General features: G+C 45.7%; 1 protein-coding gene across 1 annotated transcript in view; it reads right to left on the bottom strand.

The window, feature by feature from the left end:
* Nucleotides 1-5,810: 5,810 nt before the first annotated feature.
* LOC141154086 (uncharacterized) overlaps nucleotides 5,811-18,701 on the bottom strand; it is a 61,110-nt gene continuing 48,219 nt past the window's right edge. The window contains exons 4-5 of the mRNA XM_073639573.1: nucleotides 18,002-18,099; nucleotides 5,811-8,616 (exon numbers count right to left, since the gene is read on the bottom strand). Of these exons, the coding sequence (XP_073495674.1) occupies nucleotides 8,430-8,616; nucleotides 18,002-18,099 (285 nt within the window). The 3' untranslated portion in view covers nucleotides 5,811-8,429. The remainder of the gene's footprint in view (nucleotides 8,617-18,001; nucleotides 18,100-18,701) is intronic.

The raw sequence follows: 18,701 nt of genomic DNA, 5'->3' as shown, positions 1-18,701 counted from the left end.
CAGTGCTCCACAGGACTTTGTATGTTCTCCCCTTGTTTGCGTGGGTTTCCTCCAGGTTCTCCAGTTTCCTCCAACACTCCAAAGACATACTGATAGGGGATGTAGATAGTCCCAATGGAGATAGTGCCGATATTGTCTGTAAATTGCCTTAATTGTAAAGCGCTGTGGAATATGTTGGTGCTATATAAATAAAAAAGATTATTATTATTACTATATGACCCATCCTCTCCACAATGCTGCACCACTCTACATCTCCTCCCTCATTTCTGTATACCAACTGACCGTTCTCCCCACAGCACTGCACTGCTAAACATCTCCTCCCTCATCTCTGTCTATCACCACCCACCAATTCTCTCCACAGTGCTGCACCACCCTACATGTCTTCATCCCTGTTTACCACCTGACCCATCCTCTCCACAGTTTTCCACCACCATACAGTGGTGGCCAAAAGTATTGGCACCCCTGCAATTCTGTCAGATAATACTCAGTTTCTTCCTAAAAATGATTGCAATCACAAATTCTTTGGTCTTATTCTCTTCATTTAATTTTCTTGCAAGGAAAAAACACAAAAGAGAATGAAGCAAAAATCAAATCATTGATCATTTCACACAAAACTCCAAAAATGGGCCAGACAAAAGTATTGGCACCCTCAGCCTAATACTTGGTTGCACAACCTTTAGCCAAAATAACTGGGAACAACCGCTTCCGGTAACCATCAATGAGTTTCTTACAATGCTCTGCTGGAATTGTAAACCATTCTTCTTTGGCAAACTGCTCCAGGTCCCTGATATTTGAAGGGTGCCTTCTCCAAACTGCCATTTTGAGATCTCTCCACAGGTGTTCTATGGGATTCAGGTCTGGACTCATTGCTGGCCACCTTAGAAGTCCCCAGTGCTTTCTCTCAAACCATTTTATAGTGCTTTTGGAAGTGTGTTTTGGGTCATTGTCCTGCTGGAAGACCCATGACCTCTGAGGGAGACCCAGCTTTCTCACACTGGGCCCTACATTATGCTGCAAAATTTGTTGGTAGTCTTCAGACTTCATAATGCCATGCACACGGTCAAGCAGTCCAGTGACAGAGGCAGCAAAGCAACCCCAAAACATCAGGGAACCTCCGCCATGTTTGACTGTAGGGACCATGTTCTTTTCTTTGAATGCCTCTTTTTTTTCCTGTACACTCTATGTTGATGCTTTTTCCCAAAAAGCTCTACTTTTGTCTCATCTGACCAGAGAACATTCTTCCAAAACGTTTTAGGCTTTCTCAGGTAAGTTTTGGCAAACTCCAGCCTGGCTTTTTTATGTCTCGGAGTAAGAAGTGGGGTCTTCCTGGGTATCCTACCATACAGTCCCTTTTCATTCAGACGCTGACGGATAGTACGGGGTGACACTGTTGTACCCTCGGACTGCAGGGCAGCTTGAACTTGTTTGGATGTTAGTCGAGGTTCTTTATCCACCATCCGCACAATCTTGCGTTGAAATCTCTCGTCAATTTTTCATTTCCGTCCACATCTAGGGAGGTTAGCCACAGTGCCATGGGCTTTACACTTCTTGATGACACTGCGCACGGAAGACACAGGAACATTCAGGTCTTTGGAGATGGACTTGTAGCCTTGAGATTGCTCATGCTTCCTCACAATTTGGTTTCTCAAGTCCTCAGACAGTTCTTTGGTCTTCTTTCTTTTCTCCATGCACAATGTGGTACACACAAGGACACAGGACAGAGGTTGAGTCAACTTTAATCCATGTTAACTGGCTGCAAGTGTGATTTAGTTATTGCCAAAACCTGTTAGGTGCCAAAGGTAAGTTACAGGTGCTGTTAATTACACGAATTAGAGAAGCATCACATGATTTTTTCAAACAGTGCCAATACTTTTGTCCACCCCCTTTTTTAGGTTTGGTGTGGAATTATATCCAATTTGGCTTTAGGACAATTCTTTATGTGTTTTTTTCATTGAAGACAAATTAAATGAAGATAATAATACCAAAGAATTTGTGATTGCAATCATTTTCAGGAAGAAACTGAGTATTATCGGACAGAATTGCAGGGGTGCCAATACTTTTGGCCACCACTGTATATCTCCTCCCGCATCTTTGTTTACCACCTGACCCGTCCTCTCCACAGTTCTGCACCACCCTACATCTCCTCCCTCATCTCTGTTTGTCCCACTACCCGTCCTCGCCACAGTTCTGCACCACCCTACATCTCCTCCCTTATCTCTGTCTACCATGCTATCCCTCCTCTCCACACTGCTACACTGCCTTACATCTTCTACCTCAACTCTGTCTGCCACCCAACATGTCCTCTCCACAGCTCTGCAGCGCCCTACATCGCCTCCTCATCTCAGTCTATCACCCTACTCATTCTCTTTCTACCACCCAACCATCCTGTCCACAGTGCTGAACCGCTCTACATCTCCACATCTTTGTTTACAACCTGATGTATCCTCTCCACAGTTTTGCTCCGCCCTACATCTCCTCCCTCACCTCTATCACCATCCCATTATCTCCACAGTCCTGCACCTCCCTACATCTCCTCCTTCATTTTTGTTTATCCGTCCTCGCCTCAGCTCTGCAGCACCCTAAATCTCCTCCTTCATCTCTGTCTATCACCCTATCTGTCCTCTCCACAGCTCTGTGTACTGTACATCTCCTCCCTCATCTCTGTCTACCACCATACTTACGCTAATGCTCTGCTAAGACTAACATCCTTTACAATCCAAACCTCCCGCTCCCATTTCCAAGACTTCTTTCATGCTGCATGAGTTTTCTGGAATGTACTTCCCCAGACAATCTGGTTATTTCCAATTATGTCCAGTATCAAGCATGCTCTAAAAACCCGTCCTGTTGAATGTAAGCCTGCAAGTGCAGGGCCCCCTCCTTTCTGTACTAGACTGTCATTGTGAGTTTGTTCTCTGTAATTTATATTTGTCTCTTATTTTCATTTATGTATTGTACTCACTTATATAGCGCTAGTAATTCCACAGCGCTTTATAAAGATCATCATGTATGTTCCCCTTCTCATGTGCAGCACCATGGAATCAATGGTGCTCTAAAAATAATAATACAAATAATAATAATAATAAAAAAAAACTCTCTTTACACTAGTTTGTTGCCTCATGAATTTTCCTCTTCCGTCTGCCTTCCTACATTTTCCTGGTAATCAGGTCTCTTCTATCGGTTTCCTCGCCCTCCGTGCACGCTTTAGCACTCTGTATCTGCACTTGTATACATAGACCTCATGACCGGTTCGTGCAGCATTTTTTGCACTTCCGATTCCTTCCTCCTCCCTCTCTTGTTCTCTGTATTCACTGGTCCTCACTACTTCACCACAACCCAGCTCGACTCTACCAGTCAGTTTAGCAAGAGTCCTCTACTCGACCTGCGGCTCCGTGTCTTCTTTCCCCTTAGGAGCTATGGCGCACAATTATCTTCTTTAATCCTGACACTCTGAAACTCCCGCCAGGGACACTTTACCTCTCCCAGGACCCGTCTTCGGAGAAGCACTCTATCTCTCAGTTACTTTTCCTCTTTCTCCACTGGATCCTGCTATTATTATTATTAATTCTTATTATAGCACCATTTATTCCATGGTGCTTTACATGTCAAAAAGGGGTATACAAACCAAAAACAATTACAATAATCTTAACAAAACAAGTCAGCTACTGGTACAGGAGGAGCGAGGACCCTGCCCGCGAGGGCTCACAATCTACAATCTGCTATCCGTCCTCTTGGTCTCCTCTCACTTTTGGGACACCCCAGAATGCGGCACTACTCACATTGGAGCTTAGCTTCTTTCTCTATACACCCTGGGCCCTATCTGATGTCTCAGCAGGAAACTGTCACTTTCCCTTCAGCTTAGCCACTCCCACTCTGGGCTAGTCCCAAACATTAACTCTCACTATTTCTACTGTCAAATTATACACATCCTTAACTCTGTTAACGCATAGCACAATTCACATTATACATCACAACAATTCACTTGTTTCTTCAAGGGGGAACGTGGGCAATATGTCCTAAACTCAGTGATACCTACAACCTAAGTGTGATTTCCCAATGGAGAACTATGAAAGTGACAAAAATAATAAAAGTAAATGAAAATAATAATATTAAACCGCCTGTATTTTATGTTTTCCATGGACCACAGACCCAAGAGCTGTAGACGGAGAATGATGGAAACAGGAGCAAAATGTAAAGCTTCACTAATGGGGCAAGAAAAGAGAATAAAATTGTGACAAGTAAAAATATAACCGGTTTTATTAAAGAATAGTCATAAAAGATAAAATCTCATAAACGTACCATATTATCTCCAAGGTAACGATTGTACAATAATGTAATAACGTGTTACTCGCACTGGACCAGGAAGAATAAAAGAATAACAAGCAGATATTACAGGACGTTTCACCTCTCTGGTCTATTCAATGAGATTGGATGGGGTCGGCAGCAGATGTCCTCATTGTCCATGTGCAGGAGGCCATAAAGTAAGATCCTAGCGGGACTGGGAGGAGATGGTAGAGCTGACGCCCTCCTGACGGTGAAGCTTGCAGTTTAACCCCTTTAGATTGTCCATGTGCAGAAGGCCATAAAGTAAGATCCTAGCGGGACTGGGAGGAGATGGTAGAGCTGACGCCCTCCTGACGGTGAAGCTTGCAGTTTAACCCCTTTAGATTGTCCATGTGCAGGAGGCCATAAAGTAAGATCCTAGCGGGACTGGGAGGAGATGGTGGAGCTGACGCCCTCCTGATGGTGAAGCTGGCAGTTTAACCCTTTTAGATTGTCCATGTGCAGGAGGCTATAAAGTAAGATCCTAGCGGGACTGGGAGGAGATGGTGGAGCTGACGCCCTCCTGATGGTGAAGCTTGCAGTTTAACCACTTTAGATTGTCCATGTGCAGGAGGCTATAAAGTAAGATCCTAGCGGGACTGGGAGGAGATGGTGGAGCTGACGCCCTCCTGATGGTGAAGCTGGCAGTTTAACCCTTTTAGATTGTCCATGTGCAGGAGGCTATAAAGTAAGATTCTAGCGGGACTGGGAGGAGATGGTGGAGCTGACGCCCTCCTGATGGTGAAGCTTGCAGTTTAACCACTTTAGATTGTCCATGTGCAGGAGGCTATAAAGTAAGATCCTAGCGGGACTGGGAGGAGATGGTGGAGCTGACGCCCTCCTGATGGTGAAGCTGGCAGTTTAACCACTTTAGATTGTCCATGTGCAGGAGGCTATAAAGTAAGATCCTAGCGGGACTGGGAGGAGATGGTGGAGCTGACGCCCTCCTGATGGTGAAGCTGGCAGTTTAACCCTTTTAGATTGTCCATGTGCAGGAGGCTATAAAGTAAGATTCTAGCGGGACTGGGAGGAGATGGTGGAGCTGACGCCCTCCTGATGGTGAAGCTTGCAGTTTAACCACTTTAGATTGTCCATGTGCAGGAGGCTATAAAGTAAGATCCTAGCGGGACTGGGAGGAGATGGTGGAGCTGACGCCCTCCTGATGGTGAAGCTTGCAGTTTAACCACTTTAGATTGTCCATGTGCAGGAGGCTATAAAGTAAGATTCTAGCGGGACTGGGAGGAGATGGTGGAGCTGACGCCCTCCTGATGGTGAAGCTGGCAGTTTAACCCTTTTAGATTGTCCATGTGCAGGAGGCTATAAAGTAAGATTCTAGCGGGACTGGGAGGAGATGGTGGAGCTGACGCCCTCCTGATGGTGAAGCTTGCAGTTTAACCACTTTAGATTGTCCATGTGCAGGAGGCTATAAAGTAAGATCCTAGCGGGACTGGGAGGAGATGGTGGAGCTGAAGCCCTCCTGACGGTGAAGCTTGCAGTTTAACCCCTTTAGATTGTCCATGTGCAGGAGGCTATAAAGTAAGATTCTAGCGGGACTGGGAGGAGATGGTGGAGCTGACGCCCTCCTGACGGTGAAGCTGGCAGTTTAACCACTTTAGATTGTCCATGTGCAGGAGGCTATAAAGTAAGATCCTAGCGGGACTGGGAGGAGATGGTGGAGCTGACGCCCTCCTGATGGTGAAGCTGGCAGTTTAACCCTTTTAGATTGTCCATGTGCAGGAGGCTATAAAGTAAGATTCTAGCGGGACTGGGAGGAGATGGTGGAGCTGACGCCCTCCTGATGGTGAAGCTTGCAGTTTAACCACTTTAGATTGTCCATGTGCAGGAGGCTATAAAGTAAGATCCTAGCGGGACTGGGAGGAGATGGTGGAGCTGACGCCCTCCTGATGGTGAAGCTTGCAGTTTAACCACTTTAGATTGTCCATGTGCAGGAGGCTATAAAGTAAGATCCTAGCGGGACTGGGAGGAGATGGTGGAGCTGACGCCCTCCTGATGGTGAAGCTGGCAGTTTAACCCTTTTAGATTGTCCATGTGCAGGAGGCTATAAAGTAAGATTCTAGCGGGACTGGGAGGAGATGGTGGAGCTGACGCCCTCCTGATGGTGAAGCTTGCAGTTTAACCACTTTAGATTGTCCATGTGCAGGAGGCTATAAAGTAAGATCCTAGCGGGACTGGGAGGAGATGGTGGAGCTGAAGCCCTCCTGACGGTGAAGCTTGCAGTTTAACCCCTTTAGATTGTCCATGTGCAGGAGGCTATAAAGTAAGATTCTAGCGGGACTGGGAGGAGATGGTGGAGCTGACGCCCTCCTGACGGTGAAGCTGGCAGTTTAACCCCTTTAGATTGTCCATGTGCAGGAGGCCATAAAGTAAGATCCTAGCGGGACTGGGAGGAGATGGTGGAGCTGACGCCCTCCTGATGGTGAAGCTTGCAGTTTAACCCCTTTAGATGCAGCTGCTGTGGCAGCTAAACGGTAGCATACAAGATGCTGATGAATTGTGATGGCCGCTGGGGGATAATTAGGGTTCAATTCTCCTGATAGAACTAAAACAAATGTTAGAAACTATTTATAAAAATATAGAAAAAAAATAACAGTTTTCATTGGTTAAAAAAAAATCTTAAAATTAATTTAAAAAAATAGTTGCGTTGAGTATATTTTATCTCACGACGTCCAAGCTTTAAAAATATTGTGTTATTAATCTCACACAATGAACCAGGACAGGAAAATAATTCAATAGACCAGAAGTGGCCCAATGTTTATCCAATTGTTTCCCCCTCCCCAAAAAAATGGCCTATAAAAACAATGAAAAAATCACTTGTACCTACAATGACAACTGCAGCATCTCCTACAAATAACGCGCTCTCGCAGAGGACAATAGAGAGCGATGAGGCTGAGGACATGACAAACCAAAGGAGAACTGGCAAAAATCTTCTTTTTTGAGCCACAGAATGAAGCTTCCAGCTCGAGATGAACGTCTTATTTTTCACTGTTTGTCTTGTCCTCTACGCTTCAGAAAAAATGACTCCGAGTGAATTGTAAAAAAATCCATATTCTGGAGAATAAATAAGGATTTATGTAAAATTGAGAATTCACTTCCACTCAAAAAATTGTACTCATCTCTAATAGTCTTCTCCAGATCATTCTCACCACACGGTGAATGCTGTAAGAACATTGAGGCCTTGTTCACACTTACGAAAACGCTGCTTTTTTTCCCTATGATTTTTTTCGGCAGCTGTCTGGACCAAAATACCCAATAACAATCCGCTCTGATTATTATTTAAAGCGTCTTTTTCATGTGTTTTTAGGGCAGAAACGCTGCAGTTCTGCATGTAAAAATGTATCTGCTTTTTTTTCAGACTCCCCATAGAAGCCTATTGGAAAAAAATGATCAACCCCCCCCCCCCCCGATCAGCAGGGTCTTTCTCCGCAGAGTGGGCCGGAGCGCTCATCAAATCACATCCACTTTGCTGAACTGCTCAATTCAGCCGATTTTCTGCACTAAAAAACGCAGCTGAAAAAGTGCGACATTTATGTTATGTGAAAACTTACTGATTCTTGGGGTTCTTTTTTTACCACCCCAAAATATTTTTTTGCTTATTTTTCAAAATTTTACGATACATTATTAATACCAAATGCACAAAGAAAGAAAGAAAGAAAGAAAGAAAGAGAAAACAACAACACATCAAGGAGAAAAATATAAAAAGCATCAAAAAATCAAAAGCAGAAAAACTAAATATGTCTGCGCCCCCAGTGGGTTATGGGTTGGGTTATAGGAACCCCCTAGTGGCTGTATATGGGTGTGCGGATGAGCAGCACTCACTATACTGCTGGTATACAGGTATACGGATATGGATGAGTGCAGACGTGAAGCTCTGGTGGTGTTACGTCCCTCCGGCTCCTCGTATCGGGTGATGCCGCCGTCGCTTGCTGATTATTATTAGTTTCCTCGTTTGCTCTGGATTAGGGCCGCGGTTTCTCCTGATTCTGGATTTATTATGGCTTTTTGTGGATTTTTCTGTTATTTCATTGATAGAGAGAAATGTCTGCGATGTTCTCACGGCGTCCAACAGAGCGATGATCCCGCCGGGATTATTATCGGTATTTACATTGATACTCTGTGTCCCTCAAAGAAACAATGAAATTGTAATCACTATAAGACTTCCTAATCGATGTCGGTAAGAGATTCTTTTCACAAATCCATTTATTCCAGGACCAGCAATTATCCGGCTTTAATTCTCCTTCATGGAGTTTCCAGCATTTATTTGTATTGTCCCAATTTCTGTAGAAGAAAAGTGCGAATCGTCAGAGCAGAGAACACAAAGAAGAAGAAGAAGCAAAGAAGTGACAAGATGGAAAACACCAGTGAATGTTCCTGTCCCCAGATTGTGATCCCAATAATTGCTACAGGATCCATAAAGAAACCAAACCTGTCACTTTCCACCGTTCCCATTGGCAGCTGGACTGTTAGGCCACGTTCACACGTTCAGTATTCGGTCAGTATTTTACATCAGTATTTCTAAGCCAAAACCAGGAGTGGGTGATAAATACAGAATTGGTGACTTGTTTCTGTTATTATTATTATAGCGCCATTTATTCCATGACGCTTTACATGTGATTGGGGTATATGTGGCGCCCCTGGGGGGTTCGGTCGCCACAGAGGTACTGCATCTCACCCAGAGGTGTGGTGTCTCCTTCTCTCAGGTAAGGAGGGAGTGCTGCCCGGAACCCCAACACCTAAATCCAACACTACACTGCTCCAGGCTGGCTGGAAGGGCATTATGCACTTCTGCTGCCCCGTCCCTGGCTGGAGTGGGGGGAACCAAAGAGAGGGGGAACCAGTAGTGGGTGTGGGTGGAGGATGTAGAATAGGGGAGCACCATTATAGGAGGTATACATAGGGAAGCTATCTTAGTTAAGGGAGTAGTTTAGCTCAGTCAGTGAGTAGGAAGGAGAGGAGGGGAGCAGAGTCTCTTCAGGAGCTCTGCCCCACGACAGGGGCCTAGTAAGAGAGGCCCAGGAGGGGAGCAGAGGTTAAAGGCTCCGGTAAAATAAGGGATCCCAGGGGTACGGAAGGAGGAGGAAGCCACCCGTATGCCCGATTCTGCAAAGTGTCAAAGGGATCAGGCTGCAAGAAGGGAACCGGTCCGTGGACCAGCGTGTTACTCCAGGTCTCGGCTGGAAAAACCGGAGGCTTCTGCACTTCCATGGTGCAGTTGCCACAACCTCACTTTAGCTGCCATGAAGGGCACCAAATAGGTCCGGGAACTCCACGTTACCCAGAGGGACTTCAGAGTACCCGATCGGGACTTTGTGTGGGGAACCGCAGGGCAGGAGGGAGAAGACCCGGTGCGAGAAGGCAGTCTAGTAAGGAACATAAAGAAAGCGGGGTTCCGTCAAGCGCTCATGATATAGTTGAGAAAGTGCTGAACCCCTTGTCTGGTAGACGCAGTGCAACGTGGGAGGCTGACACCCATACAGTATACCTGAGGAACTTGAACAGAACTGTGAGTAAACTCGGATGACTGCACTGTACTGCCTCCGTCAGTTATTCCCGCTGCGCCATCTCTCTCTTCTGCACTACAACGCCCAGCATCACCATCTGCATCTACACTGCCCCGGGGGCTCGCTCCACCTGTGGAGAGCAGAAACATCCCAGCTGCCATCCCATCACCCCCGGAGGTCTGCAGCAGCGCTGGTAACTATTACCGGAAACCACAGGTGGCGTCACGAGACAAACTGTACACTAAAACCCCTTTTTCAAGAGAGACCCCAGAGTACGGGCCCGGGAGCCGACTGCCGTGACATCCAAAACAAGGTAAAAGGCCCGGGTACAGAGTGCCCTATATCCCCCTGGGCGAGACATATACAGTACAGACCAAAAGTTTGGACACACCTTCTCATTTAAAGATTTTTCTGTATTTTCATGACTATGAAACTACTGAAAATATGTCTTATATTCTAGGTTCTTCACAGTAGCCACCTTTTGCTTTGATGACTGCTTTGCACACTCTTGGCATTCTCTTGATGAGCTTCAAGAGGTAGTCACCCGAAATGGTTTTCACTTCACAGGTGTGCCCTGTCAGGTTTAATAAGTAGGATTTCTTGCCTTATAAATGGGGTTGGGACCATCAGTTGTGTTGTGCAGAAGTCTGGTGGATACACAGCTGATAGTCCTACTGAATAGACTGTTAGAATTTGTATTATGGCAAGAAAAAAGCAGATAAGTAAAGAAAAACGAGAGGCCATCATTACTTTAAGAAATGAAGGTCAGTCAGTGCGAAAAATTGGGAAACTTTGAAAGTGTCCCCAAGTGCAGTTGCAAAAACCATCAAGCGCTACAAAGAAACTGGCACACATGAGGACCGTCCCAGGAAAGGAAGACCAAGAGTCACCTCTGCTTCTGAGGATAAGTTTATCCGAGTCACCAGCCTCAGAAATCGCAGGTTAACAGCAGTTCAGATTAGAGACCAGGTCAATGCCACACAGAGTTCTAGCAGCAGACACATCTCTTCAACAACTGTTAAGAGGAGACTTTGTGCAGCAGGCCTTCATGGTAAAATAGCTGCTAGGAAACCACTGCTAAGGACAGGCAACAAGCAGAAGAGACTTGTTTGGGCTAAAGAACACAAGGAATGGACATTAGACCAGTGGAAATCTGAGCTTTGGTCTGATGAGTCCAAATTTGAGATCTTTGGTTCCAACCACCGTGTCTTTGTGCGACGCAGAAAAGGTGAACGGATGGACTCTACATGCCTGGTTCCTACCATGAAGCATGGAGGAGGAGGTGTGATGGTGTGGGGGTGCTTTGCTGGTGACTCTGTTGGGGATTTATTCAAAATTGAAGGCATACTGAACCAGCATGGCTACCACAGCATCTTGCAGCGGCATGCTATTCCATCCGGTTTGCGTTTAGTTGGACCATCATTTATTTTTCAACAGGACAATGACCTCAAACACACCTCCAGGCTGTGTAAGGGCTATTTGAACAAGAAGGAGAGTGATGGGGTGCTACGCCAGATGACCTGGCCTCCACAGTCACCAGACCTGAACCATATCGAGATGGTTTGGGGTGAGCTGGACCGCAGAGTGAAGGCAAAAGGGCCAACAAGTGCTAAGCATCTCTGGGAACTCCTTCAAGATTGTTGGAAGACCATTTCCGGTGACTACCTCTTAAAGCTCATCAAGAGAATGCCAAGAGTGTGCAAAGCAGTCATCAGAGCAAAAGGTGGCTACTGTGAAGACCCTAGAATATAAGACATATTTTCAGTTGTTTCACACTTTTTTGTTAAGTATATAATTCCATATGTGTTAATTCATAGTTTTGATGCCTTCAGTGTGAATGTACAATTTTCATAGTCATGAAAATACAGAAAAATCTTTAAATGAGAAGGTGTGTCCAAACTTTTGGTCTGTACTGTACATACAAGAACAATTACAATAATCTTGAACAGAACGAGTCACGACTGGTACAGGAGGAGAGAGGACCCTGCCCGCGAGGGCTCACAGGCTACAAGGGATGGGTGAGGATACAGTAGGTGAGGGTAAGGCTGGTCGTGCAGCGGTATGGTGGAGCGAGAACCCTGCCTGCGAGGGCTCACAGGCTACAAGGGATGGGTGAGGATACAGTAGGTGAGGGTAGGGCTGGTAGTGGAGCGGTATGGTGGAGCGAGGACCCTGACCGCGAGGGCTCACAGGCTACAAGGGAATGGTGAGGATACAGTAGGTGAGGGTAGCGCCGGTCGTGGAGCGGTATGGTGCAGTGGTGGTTACTGCAGGTTGTAGGCTTGTCGGAAGAGGTGGGTCTTCAGGTTCCTTTTGAAGGTTTCCACGGTCGGTGAGAGTCTGATATGTTGGGGAAGAGAGTTCCAGAGTAGGGGGAATGCAAGCAAGAAATCTTGTTATATTTTTCTGTAATAGTGGGGAAGGACGTAGCCTTCCTCTGGCACTGAAGTAGTTAAAGAAAGTGTTCCCGTAGTTAGACCTCTCTGAACTGTTGGTAGGCCAAACTAAGGGGTTAGCTTCAGTGGTCCAGTCAGTAGAGTAGAGGGGGGAACTTAGTGCCCTGATCAAGCCTCGAGTGATATAGAGCTTGTTCCTGGCATAATTCCTTGTGGGCTGCAGCACCTGTAAACAGCCACAAGATGCCACTGTCCTGGGTGCAGATGTCAGGTTGAGTCTGCTAGCGAGTCCTCGAGTTCCATATCCGTGAGGGGTATGGATTCTTAGAAGAGCAGTGGACTGGGCACGAGGTATTCGTCACCCGTGAGGTTATCAAGCGCGACTACCTGCCCGACCGTCTCCACAACCTACATGTGGGGGACATAGTCCACTTTGTCAAATGCGAGTGTTCCAGGGGGTGGTACGCGGCTGCGCTCACCCGTCCGTACAAATGGGAGGATGTCCTTGAGAAGGATAAGGAAGTCTTCCAACGAAGAGCCAAGAGAGAGGCTCTGCAGCGCTGGGCTAGGGAAGCCCCTAAAGGATTCCTATCCCCTCCCAAGGCCAGTGTCTCACAAGAGGAGGAACTCAGGAAGCGGCAGTGGGGAGACATCGAGAATGAAGAGGAGGAAGTCTTCTCGAGCGGCAGCAGGGCCGACTCTCCCAGTGAGGCACCCGACGTTGACTAAGCAGCCAAATACCCAGGAGGGGCTGAGGCAGTGGAGCAAGGAACTGCCAGAGAGACTCAGGCTGGTGCCAGTCATGAAGTTCATCACTTTACAGTGACCAGCTACGGCCCTACCCAGGTCAGCTGTGGCAGTGCTACGTCCTTGAACGAGGACCCCGGGCCTAGCAGATACCCCGATCAGCCTTGGAAGTGGAAGAAGCCACCTTCATCTGCAGCATGGGCTGCCTTCATGAAGGAACTGGGGGAGGCCCGGAAGAAGTGAGCTAGCTGGCTAAAAGGTCCGTTGACCTTTCACCTCTTCCTTTATCAGGACCCACCAGCGGTGGTCCAGTTTCTGGGACTGTTACCCAATGGGGGCGGAGTGCCCCATGTTGAATTGAGTTAGAGATAAAATATATATGGAGGACTGTTCCCCTACCTCCCAGGCGAGAAAGGCCTTAAGCAGCACTAAAGTTGTGTGCCCAGGAGAGCTGCTCTTTTTGTTTTTACTTTTTATTTTTATTTTTGTTGCGCTTGTTGCGCCTTTTTCTGCTGGAATTTGAAACACTGAGGCACACCTTGAGGATGGATATCCTCCAAATCTAAGAAACTTGCGGCCTAGCGGGAAGAACCGGTGATCCCCGCTAAGGCCAAGAAGAAAGAGACTCACGGGGTGTTACCTGTGACTGTGTGCCTAAGAATGCAGCCCTTGAAGGAGATTGGGGGCTATTGAGGTGTTGACCTGTCTTAAAAATATGGATATGGACACTGTGTTTCCAGGGTCCTTACCAAGAAGGACCGGTACCTCTGAGAAGCTTTGAAAAGTTGATAATGGACTGTCCTGAATTGCTGTTCCGGGGCCCTTAACTGAGAAGGGCCGGTCTCCCATCCAAGAAGACGACTTCAGGACCAGTCATGTACTAAAATGTTTTAGTAAATATAGCAATGTGATATGATGTCATAGTTGCTGATCTTTGTTGATTGTTTAGTGTGGCCGGGGACGACCAACATTAAAGTGTCGGGCAATGTAATAGTGGGGAAGGACGTAGCCTTCCTTTGGCACTGAAGTAGTTAAAGAAAGTGTTCCCGTAGTTAGACCTCTCTGAACTGTTGGTAGGCCAAGCTAAGGGGTTAGCTTCAGTGGTCCAGTCAGTAGAGTAGAGGGGGAAACTTAGTGCCCTGATCAAGCCTTGAGTGATATAGAGCTTGTTCCTGGCATAATTCCTTGTGGGCTGCAGTACCTGTAACCAGCCACAAGATGCCACTGTCACGGGTGCAGATGTTAGGTTGAGTCTGCTAGCAGTGTTACACACAGTGATGGGTTAATGCTGTATGATGACAGCTCACAGAGGGTGGGCATATTAGGAAAATCTCTGCTTAGTTTTCCAGAAGAAGGAAGTGATAAGGAGTAAGAGATAGGACAGTGACCTGTACGGGCAGTCTGAACATATGTGGCTGCTAGGGTAGACAGGAGCTCCATACCCTCAGACAGTGGGATCAACAGTGCAGAAGTCTCCCTGTGCAAGAGTCCTGTTAGCCGGCCGGAGAAACTCATCAGAGGTAGTGAGGACCCGGGGCACTTCTAGTCTGCAGGAAGCAGAAGAAGATAAATAGGACTCCAGGCTAAGACGTGGGGGCGATATCGGATCCAGACCACTGTTGGTATTACAGAAGAGTCTCTTGGGCTAGATATTAGAGTCACAGAGATGCTTCACTTAAAGAGGGAACCAGGGCTGAAGATGTTGCCAGCGCCTTTGAGGGAGAGAATAACCTGTCGGGCCTTATCCATTATATCTGCCTGTAAATACTGTACATATTCCTCTTCCCCAAGTAAAGTTCAAGTTATGGTTAAGAACCTCGTGTCCTCTGAATTATTGCTGCCCTGGTCCCAGAAGAGAAATGCCTGGAGACAGCCGCGATCGGATGGTTTGAAGTAAGTGGAGAGCCCCACATACACAGCCACACAACAGAGGGAGGACACGAATTGTCTGTAGGTTGTCAGAGCGAGCAGGGGCTACAGCTCGCCCACGACTATCTCGCTGAGGCACCTTACATTTCCTCTGATTGTTCCTCTCCTGATTTTGGGTTACAAACACTGAAGTAAAATACTGACCAAATACTGAACGTGTGAACATGGCCTTATCTGAAAGCCTGACTATGCGCAGCCCCTCCACATGGCAGATGGGGGCGCTTCCTCCAACAGCCGGAACCTGTTTATTTTCCCATCAATACCGTATGAGGGCTTCTTTTATCACCATTTATTTTACCATGTGATGAACTGAAAAAATGGGAAAAAAGTCCAAGTTCCCTAAATGGTGAAAAAACCTGCAATTCCATCATTGTTTTTTCGTTTTTTTTTATTTTCTGATGTTTATTGTATGGTAAGAGAAAAACCCATAAAAGCGATACTGCAGGTCAGTTTGGTTTCGCTCTTCCGGGTGGCGATATCAAACTTGTATCGTTTTTTTTTTACTGGTGAAAAAGAATTCAGAAGTTTGCAAAAAACTAACCGAGGTTTGTGATGCCATTTTCTGAAACTTGTAATGTGCTTTATTTTCTGTCAATGGCCCCAAGTAGGGGCTTATATTTCACCTGACGAGGGGATTCTTTTGTTGTTAGCCTTTCCGGGTACATACAATGTCTATTTTGCTTTATTTTTTGCATTTTTATTCCTTTTTCCTTTTGTCATTTACTATATGGCTTAATATATTTTGGATTTTGATAGATTGAACTTTCACGGACGTGCTAATACCAAATACACATTTTTTTCACTTTAATGGGCACAAAGGAGGCGTTTCAAATTTTAAATTTTTAGATTTATTCATTTTTTTGTCCCCCTTAGGGAAGTTGAACCTGTGATCCTTTGACTGCTTGTTTTATATAAATCCAAAATAAAAAATCAATTATGACTATATGTCCTCCAATCTATGCAAACCTATAAATATGACACATAATCCATTGTACACATAAAACATTTATTTAATGAAATAAGGAATACATAGGACCACAATTACACAGAGGAAAAAATACCCAGAAAATGGACACCCGGGGGTGGGCAGGTAAAATATTAAATGTTAAAGAGACACCATATATAGTTAGCCAACCACAAAGTATACCAGTCCTGCATTATTGGTAATCAAATGCCTGGTTAAAGCCATTGGCGAAACGCGCGTCAGATCTGGGGGATTGGCAGGTAGCAAATTTATTATTATTTTATTGTATTATTGTGACACATCTTTGTGATTTACATGCCATATCTATCCTATAGGTGGATTTACAGCCACCATCTGTTGTTCATTTTTGATAATATCTTTATACATGTACCCACTTGGGTTAATATTTATTGCACTATGCACTTTATTATATGCATTTGATTACCAATAATGCAGGACTGGTATACTTTGTGGTTGGCTAACTATATATGGTGTCTCTTTAACATTTAATATTTTACCTGCCCACCCCCGGGTGTCCATTTTCGGGGTATTTTTTCCTCTGTGTAATTGTGGTCCTATGTATTGTTTATTTCATTAAATAAATGTTTTATGTGTACAATGGATTATGTGCTTGTTTTATATACAGCACAACCACAGTATATATTGTACACCATATGCTCCTAGGGCTGGACTTCACTTGAGTAACAAGATGGCAGTGATGGGAGCCTTTAGCAGGACTCACATAGCCATGGTAACCAATCAATTGGCTGACGGTAGCCGGATCGTACATTTACCGGGTATTGCTTTATTTAAATGCCGCTATCAGACATTTACAGCATCATCTAAGTGGTAAACAGCAGCAATCAGAGCTCAGCTCCAGTCACTGCAGTTATATGTAGATACTGAATGAGTCACAGCTCCTGAATTCTCTCTGTATTCATCCTGGGACATTAATGGGTTAAACCAGTATTGTGTCATCCACACAAAAGACAAGATTAATGCATGCAACAGTTTGTGGTGACACCGCAGTGTTTCACAATTAGTCATTAGTCGGGGTAGACCAGACCCTGCTTTTCTTTAACTCATTTTGTCAATGGCCAACCCTAAGCAAAGACTCATGAACTCCAGACCTGTGGTGCTGGTGCCACGTGTAAGCCAAGACGGAAGGATCCAGGAGGTGCCGGCACCAGCAGAGGTCAGTCTGTGACTATCACCTTGTCCCTGTGTGGCCGGTCAGTCACCGCCGGGGTCATGCTCCTATTTGTCCCATTTACTGATATAAAGTCACAATATTATAATAGACGACCTCATTATAATCAGACATCAGTTATAGGCTGGGGTCACACTGGCATATAAATAATCGCTCCCATTCTCATCCAGTAGAGTGGGAGGATTTTTTCTCCCTTGTCATCCGTATACAACCTGTTCTTTTACTCAGCTGTAGTGATGAGCGAGTATGTTCTGTTAACGTGCTTGCCGAGTATCTTCAGCGTGCTCGGGTGTTATGTTTTCGTCACTCAGTGCTCATGATTTGCGACTGTTTGACAGCTTTAATACATGTGAGGAATGTGTAAGAAACAGGCATTCTTCACATGTATTAAAGCTGTCAAACAGTCACAAATCATAAGCCCGGAGTGACTAAAACATAACACCCGAGCACGCTGAAGATACTCGGAAAACACCCGAGCATGCTTGGAAATCTCGAGTAACGAGCATGCTCGCTCATCACTACTCGACTGTTATTAATCTTTTACACAATCATTTACCGTTTCCCAGAATTGTTAACGTATCTGTAAAAATCGAATGTCACCGATGGTCCGTACGGCATCTGATTTTCTTCTCACATCCATTTTCGAAGGTCAAATCGCAGCACGCCCAATACATCTGAGAAGAAACACGGCCTCATTGTATAACATTGGTCCGAGGGCAGACTGATTTTTTTTTATCAGATTGCACTCTTCAGATTTATACGCTTGTGTGAGTGAGGTCTAATGCTGAGCCTCGTATAACTGCTGCCGTATCTGGGATGTCTCGAGGCCGGAGTCTATGAGCGACAGGTGGAGCTGTGTACATCCTATGTAGGCTCAGGTATCTACACAAGTAACAGAGGGCAGCACAAGACTCACATGTCATAGTTTTTCGGCCATTTCCACTCTTGATTGCGATGTCTTTCGTATAACTCTTTGCCGACCCAGAAATCTGTTTGTTCTTTAGCTATAAAACTCTGAAAGAGATGAATTTGGAGATGATCAAAAGGAGAAACGAAGGAGGAGAGACATCGATAGCAGCTTCTGGAGAGAGGATGATGGTGACCGGTGTAGAGGATGGAGGAATGTTACCACATGAAGGGGTGTCCTCACCTATCCGGTAAGGCTCGGAGGCTCCTATGGGGAGATTGTATGCAGCAGATATCTCTAGACTATGGGAAGTAACAATCATCCCCCATTGACCAAACACCAGCACAGATTACATTAGCACAGCATGGTTTACATTGCTATTCCCCATAGAGGCATCAACTGGAAGGGTTTTGGTCCTAAAGAGAGATGTTGGGTACCTATAATGGACTCGAATGCTCCAATGTTATTTAAGATGTTTCATGCTAAGCATCTGCTTTTTTCTATTAAGGATTCATCTGAGAAGGGCCCTAACAGAGGGGATACTGTTACGCACATGTCCCTGATACGTGCCCTACTTCCCTCTCCCCAGTAAACTAGACTTTGCTGTACTCCACACCAGGCATTGCAGATAGCTCAGTGTGATCCAATGTGAGCATCAGCCTGGACCTTTATGAGGCTCACTGAGACTCACTCCTGTGTCTTGGTATTG

The sequence above is a fragment of the Phyllobates terribilis genome, unplaced genomic scaffold (assembly GCF_046119375.1).
Source record: "Phyllobates terribilis strain yellow unplaced genomic scaffold, ASM4611937v1 Scaffold_1__5_contigs__length_1240528914, whole genome shotgun sequence".
In the NCBI taxonomy this organism is placed as follows: Eukaryota; Metazoa; Chordata; class Amphibia; order Anura; family Dendrobatidae; genus Phyllobates; species Phyllobates terribilis.
This window is presented reverse-complemented; position numbering and strand designations above follow the sequence as displayed.